Source organism: Pempheris klunzingeri, chromosome 1 (assembly GCF_042242105.1).
Source record: "Pempheris klunzingeri isolate RE-2024b chromosome 1, fPemKlu1.hap1, whole genome shotgun sequence".
NCBI classification, from domain to species: Eukaryota; Metazoa; Chordata; class Actinopteri; order Acropomatiformes; family Pempheridae; genus Pempheris; species Pempheris klunzingeri.
Genome location: NC_092012.1, coordinates 28871749 through 28892575, shown reverse-complemented (window position 1 = coordinate 28892575; position 20827 = coordinate 28871749). Strand labels below are relative to the sequence as shown.

The window sequence follows — 20827 nt, the reverse complement described above, 5'->3', positions numbered from 1 at the left end:
CCTACAGGCACCACTGGTCCAGTAACAACATCTACCACTAGTATCGTTGAGACTACAACTTCAGTGCCAGGTGTCACGACAGCAAGCCCAGAGACAACAGTAGTAACATCAAAACCAACTGTTGGTACTACAACTACTAAAGTGCCATCAACGACAACAAAGGGAACCACAGCCAAGCCTGTAGAAACAACCACATCAGAGGCAACAACTGTAGGTGTTAAGACCACAAAACCACCTACAGGCACCACTGGTCCAGTAACAACATCTACCACTAGTATCGTTGAGACTACAACTTCAGTGCCAGGTGTCACGACAGCAAGCCCAGAGACAACAGTAGTAACATCAAAACCATCTGTTGGTACCACAACTACTAAAGTGCCATCAACGACAACAAAGGGAACCACAGCCAAGCCTGTAGAAACAACCACATCAGAGGCAACAACTGTAGGTGTTAAGACCACAAAACCACCTACAGGCACCACTGGTCCAGTAACAACATCTACCACTAGTATCGTTGAGACTACAACTTCGGTGCCAGGTGTCACGACAGCAAGCCCAGAGACAACAGTAGTAACATCAAAACCAACTGTTGGTACTACAACTACTAAAGTGCCATCAACGACAACAAAGGGAACCACAGCCAAGCCTGTAGAAACAACCACATCAGAGGCAACAACTGTAGGTGTTAAGACCACAAAACCACCTACAGGCACCACTGGTCCAGTAACAACGTCTACCACTAGTATCGTTGAGACTACAACTTCAGTGCCAGGTGTCACGACAGCAAGCCCAGAGACAACAGTAGTAACATCAAAACCATCTGTTGGTACCGCAACTACTAAAGTGCCATCAACGACAACAAAGGGAACCACAGCCAAGCCTGTAGAAACAACCACATCAGAGGCAACAACTGTAGGTGTTAAGACCACAAAACCACCTACAGGCACCACTGGTCCAGTAACAACATCTACCACTAGTATCGTTGAGACTACAACTTCGGTGCCAGGTGTCACGACAGCAAGCCCAGAGACAACAGTAGTAACATCAAAACCAACTGTTGGTACCACAACTACTAAAGTGCCATCAACGACAACAAAGGGAACCACAGCCAAGCCTGTAGAAACAACCACATCAGAGGCAACAACTGTAGGTGTTAAGACCACAAAACCACCTACAGGCACCACTGGTCCAGTAACAACATCTACCACTAGTATCGTTGAGACTACAACTTCGGTGCCAGGTGTCACGACAGCAAGCCCAGAGACAACAGTAGTAACATCAAAACCATCTGTTGGTACTACAACTACTAAAGTGCCATCAACGACAACAAAGGGAACCACAGCCAAGCCTGTAGAAACAACCACATCAGAGGCAACAACTGTAGGTGTTAAGACCACAAAACCACCTACAGGCACCACTGGTCCAGTAACAACATCTACCACTAGTATCGTTGAGACTACAACTTCAGTGCCAGGTGTCACAACAGCAAGCCCAGAGACAACAGTAGTAACATCAAAACCAACTGTTGGTACTACAACTACTAAAGTGCCATCAACGACAACAAAGGGAACCACAGCCAAGCCTGTAGAAACAACCACATCAGAGGCAACAACTGTAGGTGTTAAGACCACAAAACCACCTACAGGCACCACTGGTCCAGTAACAACATCTACCACTAGTATCGTTGAGACTACAACTTCGGTGCCAGGTGTCACGACAGCAAGCCCAGAGACAACAGTAGTAACATCAAAACCAACTGTTGGTACCACAACTACTAAAGTGCCATCAACGACAACAAAGGGAACCACAGCCAAGCCTGTAGAAACAACCACATCAGAGGCAACAACTGTAGGTGTTAAGACCACAAAACCACCTACAGGCACCACTGGTCCAGTGACAACATCTACCACTAGTATCGTTGAGACTACAACTTCGGTGCCAGGTGTCACGACAGCAAGCCCAGAGACAACAGTAGTAACATCAAAACCAATTGTTGGTACCACAACTACTAAAGTGCCATCAACGACAACAAAGGGAACCACAGCCAAGCCTGTAGAAACAACCACATCAGAGGCAACAACTGTAGGTGTTAAGACCACAAAACCACCTACAGGCACCACTGGTCCAGTGACAACATCTACCACTAGTATCGTTGAGACTACAACTTCGGTGCCAGGTGTCACGACAGCAAGCCCAGAGACAACAGTAGTAACATCAAAACCATCTGTTGGTACCACAACTACTAAAGTGCCATCAACGACAACAAAGGGAACCACAGCCAAGCCTGTAGAAACAACCACATCAGAGGCAACAACTGTAGGTGTTAAGACCACAAAACCACCTACAGGCACCACTGGTCCAGTAACAACGTCTACCACTAGTATCGTTGAGACTACAACTTCAGTGCCAGGTGTCACGACAGCAAGCCCAGAGACAACAGTAGTAACATCAAAACCATCTGTTGGTACCACAACTACTAAAGTGCCATCAACGACAACAAAGGGAACCACAGCCAAGCCTGTAGAAACAACCACATCAGAGGCAACAACTGTAGGTGTTAAGACCACAAAACCACCTACAGGCACCACTGGTCCAGTAACAACGTCTACCACTAGTATCGTTGAGACTACAACTTCAGTGCCAGGTGTCACGACAGCAAGCCCAGAGACAACAGTAGTAACATCAAAACCATCTGTTGGTACCACAACTACTAAAGTGCCATCAACGACAACAAAGGGAACCACAGCCAAGCCTGTAGAAACAACCACATCAGAGGCAACAACTGTAGGTGTTAAGACCACAAAACCACCTACAGGCACCACTGGTCCAGTAACAACGTCTACCACTAGTATCGTTGAGACTACAACTTCAGTGCCAGGTGTCACGACAGCAAGCCCAGAGACAACAGTAGTAACATCAAAACCATCTGTTGGTACCACAACTACTAAAGTGCCATCAACGACAACAAAGGGAACCACAGCCAAGCCTGTAGAAACAACCACATCAGAGGCAACAACTGTAGGTGTTAAGACCACAAAACCACCTACAGGCACCACTGGTCCAGTGACAACATCTACCACTAGTATCGTTGAGACTACAACTTCGGTGCCAGGTGTCACGACAGCAAGCCCAGAGACAACAGTAGTAACATCAAAACCATCTGTTGGTACCACAACTACTAAAGTGCCATCAACAACAACAAAGGGAACCACAGTCAAGCCTGTAGAAACAACCACATCAGAGGCAACAACTGTAGGTGTTAAGACCACAAAACCACCTACAGGCACCACTGGTCCAGTAACAACATCTACCACTAGTATAGTTGAGACTACAACTTCAGTGCCAGGTGTCACGACAGCAAGCCCAGAGACAACAGTAGTAACATCAAAACCATCTGTTGGTACCACAACTACTAAAGTGCCATCAACGACAACAAAGGGAACCACAGCCAAGCCTGTAGAAACAACCACATCAGAGGCAACAACTGTAGGTGTTAAGACCACAAAACCACCTACAGGCACCACTGGTCCAGTAACAACGTCTACCACTAGTATCGTTGAGACTACAACTTCAGTGCCAGGTGTCACGACAGCAAGCCCAGAGACAACAGTAGTAACATCAAAACCATCTGTTGGTACCACAACTACTAAAGTGCCATCAACGACAACAAAGGGAACCACAGCCAAGCCTGTAGAAACAACCACATCAGAGGCAACAACTGTAGGTGTTAAGACCACAAAACCACCTACAGGCACCACTGGTCCAGTGACAACATCTACCACTAGTATCGTTGAGACTACAACTTCGGTGCCAGGTGTCACGACAGCAAGCCCAGAGACAACAGTAGTAACATCAAAACCATCTGTTGGTACCACAACTACTAAAGTGCCATCAACAACAACAAAGGGAACCACAGTCAAGCCTGTAGAAACAACCACATCAGAGGCAACAACTGTAGGTGTTAAGACCACAAAACCACCTACAGGCACCACTGGTCCAGTAACAACATCTACCACTAGTATAGTTGAGACTACAACTTCAGTGCCAGGTGTCACGACAGCAAGCCCAGAGACAACAGTAGTAACATCAAAACCAATTGTTGGTACCACAACTACTAAAGTGCCATCAACGACAACAAAGGGAACCACAGCCAAGCCTGTAGAAACAACCACATCAGAGGCAACAACTGTAGGTGTTAAGACCACAAAACCACCTACAGGCACCACTGGTCCAGTGACAACATCTACCACTAGTATCGTTGAGACTACAACTTCGGTGCCAGGTGTCACGACAGCAAGCCCAGAGACAACAGTAGTAACATCAAAACCATCTGTTGGTACCACAACTACTAAAGTGCCATCAACGACAACAAAGGGAACCACAGCCAAGCCTGTAGAAACAACCACATCAGAGGCAACAACTGTAGGTGTTAAGACCACAAAACCACCTACAGGCACCACTGGTCCAGTAACAACGTCTACCACTAGTATCGTTGAGACTACAACTTCAGTGCCAGGTGTCACGACAGCAAGCCCAGAGACAACAGTAGTAACATCAAAACCATCTGTTGGTACCACAACTACTAAAGTGCCATCAACGACAACAAAGGGAACCACAGCCAAGCCTGTAGAAACAACCACATCAGAGGCAACAACTGTAGGTGTTAAGACCACAAAACCACCTACAGGCACCACTGGTCCAGTAACAACGTCTACCACTAGTATCGTTGAGACTACAACTTCAGTGCCAGGTGTCACGACAGCAAGCCCAGAGACAACAGTAGTAACATCAAAACCATCTGTTGGTACCACAACTACTAAAGTGCCATCAACGACAACAAAGGGAACCACAGCCAAGCCTGTAGAAACAACCACATCAGAGGCAACAACTGTAGGTGTTAAGACCACAAAACCACCTACAGGCACCACTGGTCCAGTAACAACGTCTACCACTAGTATCGTTGAGACTACAACTTCAGTGCCAGGTGTCACGACAGCAAGCCCAGAGACAACAGTAGTAACATCAAAACCATCTGTTGGTACCACAACTACTAAAGTGCCATCAACGACAACAAAGGGAACCACAGCCAAGCCTGTAGAAACAACCACATCAGAGGCAACAACTGTAGGTGTTAAGACCACAAAACCACCTACAGGCACCACTGGTCCAGTGACAACATCTACCACTAGTATCGTTGAGACTACAACTTCGGTGCCAGGTGTCACGACAGCAAGCCCAGAGACAACAGTAGTAACATCAAAACCATCTGTTGGTACCACAACTACTAAAGTGCCATCAACAACAACAAAGGGAACCACAGTCAAGCCTGTAGAAACAACCACATCAGAGGCAACAACTGTAGGTGTTAAGACCACAAAACCACCTACAGGCACCACTGGTCCAGTAACAACATCTACCACTAGTATAGTTGAGACTACAACTTCAGTGCCAGGTGTCACGACAGCAAGCCCAGAGACAACAGTAGTAACATCAAAACCAATTGTTGGTACCACAACTACTAAAGTGCCATCAACGACAACAAAGGGAACCACAGCCAAGCCTGTAGAAACAACCACATCAGAGGCAACAACTGTAGGTGTTAAGACCACAAAACCACCTACAGGCACCACTGGTCCAGTGACAACATCTACCACTAGTATCGTTGAGACTACAACTTCGGTGCCAGGTGTCACGACAGCAAGCCCAGAGACAACAGTAGTAACATCAAAACCATCTGTTGGTACCACAACTACTAAAGTGCCATCAACGACAACAAAGGGAACCACAGCCAAGCCTGTAGAAACAACCACATCAGAGGCAACAACTGTAGGTGTTAAGACCACAAAACCACCTACAGGCACCACTGGTCCAGTAACAACATCTACCACTAGTATCGTTGAGACTACAACTTCGGTGCCAGGTGTCACGACAGCAAGCCCAGAGACAACAGTAGTAACATCAAAACCAATTGTTGGTACCACAACTACTAAAGTGCCATCAACGACAACAAAGGGAACCACAGCCAAGCCTGTAGAAACAACCACATCAGAGGCAACAACTGTAGGTGTTAAGACCACAAAACCACCTACAGGCACCACTGGTCCAGTGACAACATCTACCACTAGTATCGTTGAGACTACAACTTCGGTGCCAGGTGTCACGACAGCAAGCCCAGAGACAACAGTAGTAACATCAAAACCATCTGTTGGTACCACAACTACTAAAGTGCCATCAACGACAACAAAGGGAACCACAGCCAAGCCTGTAGAAACAACCACATCAGAGGCAACAACTGTAGGTGTTAAGACCACAAAACCACCTACAGGCACCACTGGTCCAGTAACAACATCTACCACTAGTATCGTTGAGACTACAACTTCGGTGCCAGGTGTCACGACAGCAAGCCCAGAGACAACAGTAGTAACATCAAAACCAATTGTTGGTACCACAACTACTAAAGTGCCATCAACGACAACAAAGGGAACCACAGCCAAGCCTGTAGAAACAACCACATCAGAGGCAACAACTGTAGGTGTTAAGACCACAAAACCACCTACAGGCACCACTGGTCCAGTGACAACATCTACCACTAGTATCGTTGAGACTACAACTTCAGTGCCAGGTGTCACGACAGCAAGCCCAGAGACAACAGTAGTAACATCAAAACCAACTGTTGGTACCACAACTACTAAAGTGCCATCAACGACAACAAAGGGAACCACAGCCAAGCCTGTAGAAACAACCACATCAGAGGCAACAACTGTAGGTGTTAAGACCACAAAACCACCTACAGGCACCACTGGTCCAGTAACAACGTCTACCACTAGTATCGTTGAGACTACAACTTCGGTGCCAGGTGTCACGACAGCAAGCCCAGAGACAACAGTAGTAACATCAAAACCAACTGTTGGTACCACAACTACTAAAGTGCCATCAACGACAACAAAGGGAACCACAGCCAAGCCTGTAGAAACAACCACATCAGAGGCAACAACTGTAGGTGTTAAGACCACAAAACCACCTACAGGCACCACTGGTCCAGTAACAACATCTACCACTAGTATCGTTGAGACTACAACTTCGGTGCCAGGTGTCACGACAGCAAGCCCAGAGACAACAGTAGTAACATCAAAATCAACTGTTGGTACTACAACTACTAAAGTGCCATCAACGACAACAAAGGGAACCACAGCCAAGCCTGTAGAAACAACCACATCAGAGGCAACAACTGTAGGTGTTAAGACCACAAAACCACCTACAGGCACCACTGGTCCAGTAACAACATCTACCACTAGTATCGTTGAGACTACAACTTCAGTGCCAGGTGTCACAACAGCAAGCCCAGAAACAACAGTAGTAACATCAAAACCAACTGTTGGTACTACAACCACTAAAGTGCCATCAACGACAACAAAGGGAACCACAGCCAAGCCTGTAGAAACAACCACATCAGAGGCAACAACTGTAGGTGTTAAGACCACAAAACCACCTACAGGCACCACTGGTCCAGTAACAACGTCTACCACTAGTATCGTTGAGACTACAACTTCAGTGCCAGGTGTTACGACAGCAAGCCCAGAGACAACAGTAGTAACATCAAAACCATCTGTTGGTACCACAACTACTAAAGTGCCATCAACGACAACAAAGGGAACCACAGCCAAGCCTGTAGAAACAACCACATCAGAGGCAACAACTGTAGGTGTTAAGACCACAAAACCACCTACAGGCACCACTGGTCCAGCAACAACGTCTACCACTAGTATCGTTGAGACTACAACTTCAGTGCCAGGTGTCACGACAGCAAGCCCAGAGACAACAGTAGTAACATCAAAACCATCTGTTGGTACCACAACTACTAAAGTGCCATCAACGACAACAAAGGGAACCACAGCCAAGCCTGTAGAAACAACCATATCAGAGGCAACAACTGTAGGTGTTAAGACCACAAAACCACCTACAGGCACCACTGGTCCAGTAACAACATCTACCACTAGTATCGTTGAGACTACAACTTCGGTGCCAGGTGTCACGACAGCAAGCCCAGAGACAACAGTAGTAACATCAAAACCATCTGTTGGTACCACAACTACTAAAGTGCCATCAACGACAACAAAGGGAACCACAGCCAAGCCTGTAGAAACAACCACATCAGAGGCAACAACTGTAGGTGTTAAGACCACAAAACCACCTACAGGCACCACTGGTCCAGTGACAACATCTACCACTAGTATCGTTGAGACTACAACTTCGGTGCCAGGTGTCACGACAGCAAGCCCAGAGACAACAGTAGTAACATCAAAACCAACTGTTGGTACCACAACTACTAAAGTGCCATCAACGACAACAAAGGGAACCACAGCCAAGCCTGTAGAAACAACCACATCAGAGTCAACAACTGTAGGTGTTAAGACCACAAAACCACCTACAGGCACCACTGGTCCAGCAACAACATCTACCACTAGTATCGCTGAGACTACAACTTCAGTGCCAGGTGTCACGACAGCAAGCCCAGAGACAACAGTAGTAACATCAAAACCAACTGTTGGTACTACAACTACTAAAGTGCCATCAACGACAACAAAGGGAACCACAGCCAAGCCTGTAGAAACAACCACATCAGAGGCAACAACTGGAAGTGTTGAGACCAAAAAACCACCTACAGGCACCACTGGCCCAGTGACAACATCTACCACAACTGTCCTTGAAACTACAACTTCAGTGCCAAGTGTCACGACAGCAAGCCCAGAGACAACAGTAGTAACATCAAAACCATCTGTTGGTACCACAACTACTAAAGTGCCATCAACGACAACAACAGGAACAACAGCCAAGCCTGTAGAAACAACCACATCAGAGGCAACAACTGTAGGTGTTAAGACCACAAAACCACCTACAGGCACCACTGGTCCAGTAACAACGTCTACCACTAGTATCGTTGAGACTACAACTTCAGTGCCAGGTGTCACGACAGCAAGCCCAGAGACAACAGTAGTAACATCAAAACCATCTGTTGGTACCACAACTACTAAAGTGCCATCAACGACAGCAAAGGGAACCACAGCCAAGCCTGTAGAAACAACCACATCAGAGGCAACAACTGGAAGTGTTGAGACCAAAAAACCACCTACCGGCACCACTGGTCCAGTAACAACATCTACCACTAGTATCGTTGAGACTACAACCTCAGTGCCAGGTGTCACGACAGCAAGCCCAGAGACAACAGTAGTAACATCAAAACCATCTGTTGGTACCACAACTACTAAAGTGCCATCAACGACAACAAAGGGAACCACAGCCAAGCCTGTAGAAACAACCACATCAGAGGCAACAACTGTAGGTGTTAAGACCACAAAACCACCTACAGGCACCACTGGCCCAGTAACAACATCTGCCACAACTGTCCTTGAAACTACAACTTCAGTGCCAGGTGTCACGACAGCAAGCCCAGAGACAACAGTAGTAACATCAAAACCAACTGTTGGTACCACAACTACTAAAGTGCCATCAACAACAACAAAGGGAACAACAACCAAGCCTGTAGAAACAACCACATCAGAGGCAACAACTGGAAGTGGTGAGACCAAAAAACCACCTACCGGCACCACTGGTCCAGTAACAACGTCTACCACAACTGTAGTTGAAACTACAATTAGTGTAGTCACAGGAAAACCACAAACAACAACTGTAATTACCGAACCTTCTGTTTTGAAAACGACGACTATTAAGCCTTCTACTGCAACAAAAGGAACCACAGCAACAGCTACAACTTCTATTGGCCCAATAACACAGACACTACCAGGTGATTTCACAACCACTGCAAGCACTTCTGGACCAGCCCGAACCACCTTTGTTCCCACACAATCACAGTTTACCACAACTGCAACATTATGTGCCTGCAATCTTAATGGAACTTCTTATCGTCCTGGTAAGTGATTTTCCATTTTCCATTTTTACATTTATCTTATTTCATTCACTATTATGTCAAAGGACAGATGTTGCAGGAATCTATGTAATATATTCAGTCTCTTACAGAGAGTAGATAGCAGGGTATTTTCATTTTTGATGTCTATGTGTAAGTCCTTGCTAATGATAAAACATCGTACAACTTAGTTTTTATATTATCCACACTTGTCAACTACACGTTGGATTCTGTTGTTTTTCAGCATTCATGTTTCCCTCTCATTTTCATGTTAACTCTATCTTTGTCCAAAGATTTTGACTCAACTAATTGTTTTGCATTCATTTTCACAAATACATACATTCATACTGTACAAATGGCATAACTTTCAGATACAGAGACATTATCAAATAGACATATAACACACCCATTAAATGCTCACCTAAAACTTGTTGGTAGTAGTCAGAAACAACCTAATTAATGAGTTGTTGATAGATAGTCCCAGAGAACTATATAGTAGATACTAATGAATTACCAGACAACATACTTGGAGCTTCTGTATTCATGAATCATTAGGTCATGATAAGTTCATAAATAGTCTATCTGTGAATCCTCATACTGACCACTTTTTTCATGAGTCATGTGAAGTTAACTGTAACACTTTATGAGCAGAATTCTTAATCACTACTTGCTTAATCATTAGTTACTCTTTCTGTGCACCCTTATTTGATGCACCGTACTGAGTAGCTACTGTGTTGCACCTCATTACATAATGATTATCTTACCATTACCTCCTGTTTTTTTGCACCCTCAAGCAAAGTGGCACATGATTGCTTCATGATTATGACGAGTAGGTCCTGAGAGTTCACTGAGGAATTCACAATTTGTTCTTTAACACAAAATAGTGACTTTATAAAATCTTTTGATCATATTTAATTTAAGGATTTCATGGAATCAGCTCAGGAATTGGCTCATAAAAATGACAGGGAGTGTAAACTACGCAATTTGTGAGATCTCCAAAATAATGAAACACCTTCGTTAATTGACATTACAATTTCATTGTCACAATTATATGAGTCTGTAAGTCATCCTTGTTATGTTCACATGACTAAATAATACATTTATCATTCATCATTAAATATCTGTTGTTATCAAATCAAGGGAAATATGCAAGTGAGAGAAACGTGGATGCAGTTAAGGCAATTAGGATGGAGCTGTGTTTTCTTTGACCCAGACATTGCTTGAAGAATCTGGTCTTGTGTAACTGTGTAGAGCATGGCATGTAGGCGAGAACACTGATGTGTACTGTATGTAGTTACTGGTAAGCTTCGTATGATGATGCTTTGCTTTGGGGGCACAAAAGGGTAAGCAATGGTAGGTTTAACATGAAGTAATGTGGAGTATGTCGTAACTACTCAGTCATTTTAATTTCACAAATAGAGTTTAAGTAATAAATAATTACTGTTTGTGTCACTCAGATACTGATTCAGAGTTTATCAGGAATCACTAATCGGGAGCTTATATTTACCTAATGATTTAATAATATAGTATCTTCCTATTGTATCTGTCTTTTTTTTGTAACTCCTCTAGTCGTCAAGTTATTCAGGAACGATTTATTAATGATTCATAGGCTAATTCAGTGCAAGCTTTTCACAATAAACCCCTTCTTTCTAAGCCATTAGTGAAACACGGATTGTTGTCCTGTTGTCTGCCACTTCATTTTGTTTAGGAATCATTAATCCTTAATCATTAAACATTAAAATTGTATCTCTGCTCTGATTTTTACAGGAGACGTGGTGTACAATGTCACCGATGGCTCAGGGTGGTGTTTTGTTGCAATTTGCAATGTATCTTGTAAAGTTGAGGTACATTCCACTTCATGTCCGACAACACCGAAACCAAGCACGACTCTAGGTTCTACCCCTGTGGTGTCCAGCACCACTACAAAGCCCACAGTTTCGAGCTCAGTTCCTCCCATTACAACTCTCCCTACCCCTTCCACTCCATCGACAACTGCATCTACAACTACGCTGGACTGCAATGATGTGTATCCACCAAAAAAGGTGTGGCATAGATAAAATGTGTTTTTTTTTTTGAGTCTGGTTCAAACCATCTCCTTGTGTCTCTATCCAAAACATCTGGCTGTGATGCATACAATTATGTGATAGTGATTGTTTAGGGTAAATTTCATTTGTGGTGTTCCCAGAAACAAAAGTTATTAAGTTAAGTTAGTTTTGAGTTATTTTAAAAATCTTTACTTTATTTCCTACTATCTTAAACTATCCCCAAATAATAATCCTACTTTATTTGTGGATTATTGCCACGATCGTACTTGTAATACAAAGATTGATAGACTGTTGTTATTCTGTTATGCTCAGATGCTCAGCAATTACTTTTGCATGCAAACCAGCCAAATCTGACTGATTTGAATCACGACTTAACCGAAAAATGACACGCAAAATACTAGCCACATTTTAAATTTGAGGTGATGTATTTATATTTGAAATTGCATGTCCCAAACAGCTGTGGAAAACTCTCCATGGGAATTTTAAAGTCAGTGCAGAGCAGTGCATCATGACGGGGTAGAGAATGTAATTAGCCATGATTGTCATCTCTAACACACCCACCCATAATGTATGATAATGCATTTTTTCTGGTGTGACCCTTCGTCCGAGTGCACCATAGCCTGGCCACGAAATGAGCAAAAATGTGTCTGGCATGCCTCAGACGCACTGGAAGTGGTACAGAGGATGGAGCCCTACGTCTAAAGATATCAGTCAGATTGCATTTTATTGTTTTACATACCCATGGTTTCTGGTGTGACTTTCTGCTTCTCCATCCTCATTCAGAATGGAGACTCCTGGGTGGTCAACAACTGCACCACTGCTACCTGCATCAATGGAAAGATCACAGAGACATCGACTCCCTGTCCCACTGAAAAACAAACTATTTGTACCAATAGTCGCAAGCCTGTCAAGGTCTATGATGATAACGGTTGCTGCTTCCACTATGAATGCGAATGTAAGTTGAAAATATATCCTTTCATCACAATCTGTGTCAATATATTTAATCTCCTCAACCTTCCTTGTGGCTGGTCTTTAAAGACAGAGAACTTTTCCCACCAAAACTGACAGTTAGAATTTGTGTGACCTTAGTAAATCCTGCAGAATACCTTATTAACTTTGTTTGTCACTTATCATACACTTTGCTAACACTCACTAAAATTAGTTAGATGAATAGGACGCGTGTATTTAGGGCAGAATGTATCATATCTGCACTTGAAAAACAGATGATGAAAGTCCCTGTAAATCTAAGGGAGCAAACTTCTGCCAAGCACAATCCGCTGTGTTATGTACATTTGTTATTGTAATAATAATAAATGTGTGGAAATATTTCATTTGTATTTGGATCCAAATCTGCGTTAAAAAAAAATCCACACAGTGAAATGTGAAATGCCATCATGTTTTGCAGGATCGCTGAGTAGTTAGAATGTGTACGCCATCTAAATGCAGCCACCTTTGACGATTCATTCATGATATAACAGCTGTTTATGGCAAAAAGGCCATGCATATAAAATATTATCAGCCAATCACAGGGACATGGTAAAGCATATCACAAAACAAAATTACATTTTCATTCTGTTAGCTTCAAATGTGGTTCAGATTGGATCACATTTGTAGGAAGAATGGTAAAGAAAAAAAACAGATAAACATAAAAAAGTTACTAATCTATCTCTTGGGCCATCGTCTGACTATCCACTAAATTACATCAACATTGCTTCTGATTCTGTAGTAGATACTGTGAATAAACAAATATAGCCTTCTTATGTTTCCATATGTGGTTCTTCTTATCCTGCAGGTGTGTGCAGTGTCTGGAGTGGATCCAATTACATGACATTTGATGGAAAAACATACAATTTCAAGAAGAAATGCGCTTACTACCTGGTCAAAGAGATAATTACTAAATACAACCTGACCATTATACTAAATAACAATGACTGTGATCCCAAAGACAGCACATTCTGTCCCCAGACTCTCATTGTTACATACGGATCCTACAGGGTAGTTCTGACACAGCAGAAGACTTCAGGATCAGCAGTTAATGTGGTAAGACAATGTTTTCATGACAGTATCTCATTCATTTAAATCAAGTTTTGTGATGCACGGCACAATTGGAGTTAGACATGCTGCTGGGTTAAGTTCACAGTATTCTCCAGTGAGTTTTGCCTTCCTGTCCTACAGGTGTATGTGAATCAGAAGCGTGTCTATGGTGCCTACTACAACAATGCCCTGCGCCTAACTAGCACAGATATGGTGATAACATTGGAGATACCAGAGATTGACACAAAAGTGGTCTATAGGAGCTCCACATTCAGCATTGACATTCCTTATTCCCTCTTCCATGGGAACACTGAGGGACAGTGTGGTAAGTTACCAAAGCACTTTTTGTCAGCCTGCAGTTAGGCTAAAGTACAGATCTGGTACAACCAGAAAGACTCTTTAAATCCCTAAGAAACAGTATCATCGGACCAGCATGGTACTGTGACAAGATATATAGAGGGAATAGTTTCGACTACATGACATAAGATGCTTAAAAATATCTTTCTAAAAGTCAAAGGCAGGACAATCGCAGAGATGTTAGAGAGATTTTTCCAACAATACTAAGCTATAGAAGTTGCTTTGTCAAAATATGCCAATAAAAATAATTTAAAAGATGAAAATGAACAATCTCTCAGAAATTTGGCAAACCTTGACGATGATAATATGTTGAACAGACTATTACTGTTTGGTTTCAGATTTAAACGCCAAATTCATTCAGATTAAGCCATTCTAACTCAAATTATGAAGAAAGGCAAACTATCTGTACATGACTTGCATGAGAGGTCTTGACCACTTGTGGACAAGAAAGTTGTTAGGGACAAATTTGTTCATACCGCTGGTTCTCGTATGAGGCCTTCATCCTGCTGCCTCTCCTTTTCCAGGGACTTGTGACAACTCCCAGTCCAACGACTGCCGTTCTCCAAACGGCCAAAAGGAAAGCTGTCCAGTCTCTGCAGGCCAGTGGCAAGTCCCAGGTACACCCTGTGTCACACCAAGTACTACGGCAACGCCCAAGTCCACCACAAAGCCACCGTACACAACAACAACGCCCGTTTGCAAACCTGCCATCTGTGATCTCCTCACCAGCAGGTGAGAGAGACGCCCACTGCAGCTACTGCGGAGTAGTGTTACAGTGTTAGCTTAAGCTTACTGAAATATACACACAACCTATATTAACCTGCCTGACTCAACAGAAGTAGCCTTAGTCTAACTAGGCAGGAGACTTGGATTAGATCAAAAATGAAATCTGGTCTAACCATACTCACTGTAGATTGTATGAACATAGTTTGCATTTTTTGGTGATGGAAACCAAATTTTGTGCTGAATTGATGTGTTTTCTGCTAATTAGATACACAGTTTTAAACGTGAAACATACTGAATTTACTACAGAACAGCTTGTCAACTTGTAACAATGATCATCTCTCCAAAAATTGTTGAAATATTCAGACTGTGTGTACAGAGAAATAGAAACGCCTTTACAAAATAATACACCACTACTAATTATGGCAACAAATACACCCCAGAACTGAAACACACAACTAAAGTAGAGGACAGAACAAAAATCTAATATTTGTGGAAGTTAATATTAATGGTTTTTGGTCACACAAAGTTGTCTGGTCACTTTTCCTGACATACTGTCCTGGCTTGTATCTCCCCTCTAGTGTATTTGAGCAGTGCCACACAGTCATACCTCCAGGACCATTTGTGAAATCCTGTGTGTCTGACATTTGCAATGGTGGCAACAACACGTGCTCCAGCCTGGAGGCCTATGCCGCTGAGTGCTCTAATGCAGGAGTCTGCATCGACTGGAGGAATGCAACCGAAGGGCAATGTGGTGAGATATATAGTCCATAGATTATATACACATTTTTCATCCATGGAACAACTGTAGTATTGTAAACATATCTTCATCTTACAGAGCACAAGTGTCCAAGCGGCAAAGTGTACATGGCCTGTGGCCCCACTGTAGAGCCTGTATGCAATGACAGGTAAAGTACATGTCAACAGTATGGTGGATTTTTTTGTTTCATTGAATTAAACAATGTTTAATGACCCCTGTGGGTTTTTTTCATCTCTTATTAGTGTCTGAGAAGGATGTCTCAGAAAACATTGAATGGATTCTCGGGTCAAACTGACTTTGATATCAGTTAAATATTATTTATTCAGACACATTCTAATTCTAATTCTATTTCTGACATCAGATACAACAAGAAGTACAAGGCAGGTAGCGAGGCATCCACTAACTACACTAAGGAGGGTTGCTTCTGTCCTCACAACACCATCTTATTCAACACAGTCACTGACAAGTGTGTTACCTCTTGCGGTAAGAGAAGATCCCATAAAAACCTTGCTTTGACTGAGTTATGGAATATTTTTCTGTATTAGCTGTCACACCTGCAAATATGCAAACACTTGTTTCTGTTTGAATTTCAGATTGTGTTGGACCCGATGGACAACCTAAACTGGTGAGACCTCTGCCACACGTGTACATTCATGTACTCCATCAAAGCGTGAGCTGCTTGTCTGACTTAGTTCCTTTCTCTCAACCAGCCCGGTGACAAGTGGACAATTGGCTGCCATACCTGTGTTTGTGACAAGGATACCATGAGCGTCATCTGTAATCCTGTGATGTGCCCATACGTACCAACCCCCATCTGCAGCCAGCCAGGCCAGCAGCTGGTTAACAAGACAGACGGCTGCTGCACGACACAGTCATGTGGTGAGTTGTAGTGTCACAGAACTAGATGTGATTCTGTCTTTTTTTTTTTTCACAGTGACTGTTCAACATTTTGGGCTTGTTTTCTTTTCTGTTTGCGTGCTGATTACACACACAAGATACATCATGTTGATCAGTGAGCTTTATAGGTGTTGGTAGGTGTATTTTCACATTGTGGACAGAGCCAGGCGAGCTGTTTCCACCTGTTTTCAGCTGGGATAATGCTAACATATGAACTCTGACCACCTTAATATTGCATTGCATAAGCATTGTCAGACTTGAACTTACTATCACACGAAAGACAGTACAGCCCATTCAGAGGCAGCCCCGCTGACCTGCTGTAGTTTGCATACTGAAATCCAATGACAGCTCTTATCAGCAGCAGAATGTTGTGATCAGATGTCATTATCCAGATGACATTGAGCTTCATATTGCATGTTACTACTGTGTGGTGCTTGGGTTTTACTTTACTGTTTAACTGTCCTCATTCAGTATTTAAGCAAGAACCCACCAATGTCCTCAGGAATAAGACAATTCAGTAGCAGTAAGGACATGCTTTGAGTTATTTAGGGGTTGATTTTGGAAACTACAGCAACTGTAGTTTCCCAGACAAGCAGAATTAAGGAAGGTGCCTCTTCCCCATTGCCATCACTAAGGAGCCCATGAGCAACTGCTTCAGTGAAGCCTCCAGGTGTAAATGTGTGGAACCGTGTACTTTCCTGAAAAAGAGATCCTGGCTCTCATCAAAGTCAGCTGTTACGGTTCTTTAAATTATCGTTATCAAAGGTAAATTAAGGCGGATGTCCACCTTTATATACTGACAGTCATCCTGTCCTTTTATCCCTGACAGACTGTAATACAAACCTGTGTCCTACTGCCATCACCTGCCCAGTGGGCTTCCAACTCAGCTTCACTAAAACCAACTGCTGCCAATCCTATGAGTGTGGTACGTGACTCTTCTCTATCAATGTGGCATTATTTGCTGGTGTTACACTGCATGAGCTGAAGAAACACATGCAAATGCAAAAGTGTAAAATATAGTTGCAAACAACAATAGAAAAAGTTTGAATCATGTTCACCAAGCTGAACATCATTCATAGGTTTCTCAATGGAAACATGTACAACACTTTAATTCGTATCTGGCGTCATTCCAGCAGTTCAGTTTGGAAAGGGAGAAACATTTTAATATTTGTTCATAAATTATTGTTAGAGTTGAATCTGAAACATTAATCCTCACATTAAGGGCTTTTCAAAACAATAGCAGTGCAATTGGTGTCGAGCTCAGGCAGTTTTGCACACATCTGCATCACCAATTGAATAACTGGTGTTCATGTTAACCTAACTCACATCTCTTTTTGTTTTTGCAGTTCCTAAAGGTGTATGTGTCTATAATATGACTGAGTATGAGGTAAGCACACAGTCCAAACTACGGGCATCAATATATCTGTCAAGGCTCAGGTACAACAGGAAAGACGATGCAAGCAGAACGTGCAAGCAGAGCAGTTTTTGATGAGACTGAGAGACAGAACAGGTTTCAGGAGTCCAACTGCATGTTTGAATATACAGTAAAAGGCAGTAATGGATCTTTAATTTTTGGTCCTTTGGTCCAGTACAAATGAAATGAAGTGCAGAGTGAGGGCTTTCTTAGAATACTGATTTGATGTTTGATAGTAAACTGTTGATCAATGTCTCTTCTGTAGCCTGGTGCAAAAATACCTACACCAGAAACTACATCAGAACCACCATTAGAAGCACCGTCAGGACCAATAAATCTATCACTAAAAACAACAGCAGCACCATTAGGAGCCGGAAAACCATCAGGAACAACAGCAGCGCCATCAGGAGCCGGACAACCATCAGGAACAACAGCACCACCAGGAGCTGGACAACCATCAGGGACAACAGCAACACCAGGAGCTGGACAACCATCAGGAACAACAGTAGCACCAGGAGCTGGACAACCATCAGGAACAACAGTAGCACCAGGAGCTGGACAACCATCAGGAACAACAGCTGCCCCATCAGGAGCCGGACAACCATCAGGAACAACAGCTGCCCCATCAGGAGCTGGACAACCATCAGGAACAACAGCTGCCCCATCAGGAGCCGGACAACCATCAGGAACAACAGCTGCCCCATCAGGAGCTGGACAACCATCAGGAACAACAGCTGCCCCATCAGGAGCTGGACAACCATCAGGAACAAAAGCACCACCAGGAGCAGGTCAACCATCAGGAACAACAGCTGCCCCATCAGGAGCCGGACAACCATCAGGAACAACAGCAGCACCATCAGGAGCTGGACAACCATCAGGAACAACAGCAGCACCATCAGGAGCTGGACAACCATCAGGAACAACAGCAGCACCAGGAGCTGGACAACCATCAGGAACAACAGCAGCACCAGGAGCCGGACAACCATCAGGAACAACAGCAGCACCAGGAGCCGGACAACCATCAGGAACAACAGTGAGACCTATAATAGAGGAGGTTTTCAAACCAGGGCCCTGCCAGGAGTGTTATTGTGGCCCCAAAACGGATCCTATTACCAAGCTGAACATCATTAACTGCAAGCCTATTGTCTGCCAGACTGACTGCTCCAAAGTAAGCTCATTCACAGGACACAGCAACATACACACACATTCACTACTCTTGCACAAAAGCACTCTTATTGGAACAGACCTGGACTTCTGGGATACATGGTACAGTCGTATCATGTATGTTGAAGTTGTAGCTAATTGTTGTACTGTACTGTACAGTAGTTGACTCATATCACAACATGAGAAATAACTCTGTAGAATGAAGAAATACATTGAGCACATTCAGGGTTTTTTCTAATCGTTTTCTCTCTCTCTCCAGGGTTATGAATATCAGACTGTGCCTGACAAGTGCTGTGGGGAGTGTGTTCAGAAGAGCTGCATTTTCACCACATCTGACACCACAAAGCATATCATTGAGGTCAGTACTGCAGCTGTGTGAGATTCCTGACATTTTTAATAGCCAAGAATATGAGAAAAGGGATATGAGCTGTGAGATGTTAGGCAATTAACATTTTATATATGTAGCATATTGAGATAGTAACGAAAGTAAAACAGATTTTTTTTTTTTTACTTCAAGAGCTAAAAATAAGACTTTTTTTTACATTTCTAAAAAGGCGTAAATAATGTGAATACCAGTACCTACCAGTATCATGTTCTTCACATTTGATGGTGTTCTGCTTCATCTGTTTATATATAAGCCAAAAATGACAAAGGATTAGCGCTTTGTTGAATATGTGACAGAGCTCCTGCTTCTCCTGCCTTACAGGTGAACAGCACCTACGTGCCCCCTAATGACAAGTGTGTGCAGTATACCTGTGAGGAGATCAATGGACAGTTTATCACCAAGGAGACCAAGATCACCTGTCCTGCCTTTAACCCCTTGGACTGTGAACCTGTGAGTTTACCAAATATATGTACAGCTGACACCCCCCCCTCCCCCATCAAACTTACCACATACTGTCCATGTCTAACACACATCACGACATGTCTTCCTCCTCCAGGGCACCGAGACAACTGATGCTAATGGATGCTGCAAAAAATGTAAGTAACTGGAGTCACAGTATTTAAATGACACCTTGATCCTGTGTCGTGAGCTTAATTTAAGAATAGAGAGTCGACTCTGGAGAGCAAATCAAGTGTATCAGGTGCCATTGTCGGAGCCTAACGGCCGCTGTGTGTTCCAGGCAAGCTGCGGAGCGTCTGTGAGGTCCAGAGTACGCAGACGGTCATCGAGGTGAACGACTGTAAGAGCCCACAGCCGGTCAACTTGACATCCTGCGCCGGACATTGTGGAAGCACTTCCATGTGAGTCTATTCAACACAAGAAATAAAGCTCAACTGGCAAAACTTCTGAAAGGCGGTTGTCAGCATTGGCTCCCTCACTGTGTGCAACAGATCATATAGCACTATGAGGTTGTATTAGTGTTACCCATCAGTGGGCCAGATTGCAAGGCCTAATGATGCCAAAGCATCACCTAACTGTACATTGTAACTGTTTTCCACTGATTTGAATGTTGTGCCACTTTTTGCAAGATTAACCCATAAGGATGCACCAGGGTGAGACCCCACCC

The 20827-nt window shown here is 43.5% G+C and overlaps 1 protein-coding gene across 1 annotated transcript in view; it reads left to right on the top strand.

Annotated features, from left to right (window-relative positions):
• The window catches only part of LOC139204819 (mucin-2-like), a 42340-nt gene that overhangs the window by 21064 nt on the left and 449 nt on the right, over positions 1–20827 (top strand). The window contains exons 31-52 of the mRNA XM_070834829.1: positions 215–1708; positions 3065–7729; positions 8525–8872; positions 9617–9928; positions 11690–11964; positions 12751–12922; positions 13760–14007; positions 14143–14326; positions 14883–15090; positions 15663–15835; positions 15920–15989; positions 16203–16324; positions 16435–16466; positions 16552–16720; positions 17568–17663; positions 18085–18125; positions 18418–18561; positions 19207–19320; positions 19576–19674; positions 20023–20151; positions 20258–20297; positions 20441–20561. Coding sequence (XP_070690930.1) covers positions 215–1708; positions 3065–7729; positions 8525–8872; positions 9617–9928; positions 11690–11964; positions 12751–12922; positions 13760–14007; positions 14143–14326; positions 14883–15090; positions 15663–15835; positions 15920–15989; positions 16203–16324; positions 16435–16466; positions 16552–16720; positions 17568–17663; positions 18085–18125; positions 18418–18561; positions 19207–19320; positions 19576–19674; positions 20023–20151; positions 20258–20297; positions 20441–20561 — 9256 coding nt within the window. The remainder of the gene's footprint in view (positions 1–214; positions 1709–3064; positions 7730–8524; positions 8873–9616; positions 9929–11689; positions 11965–12750; positions 12923–13759; positions 14008–14142; positions 14327–14882; positions 15091–15662; positions 15836–15919; positions 15990–16202; positions 16325–16434; positions 16467–16551; positions 16721–17567; positions 17664–18084; positions 18126–18417; positions 18562–19206; positions 19321–19575; positions 19675–20022; positions 20152–20257; positions 20298–20440; positions 20562–20827) is intronic.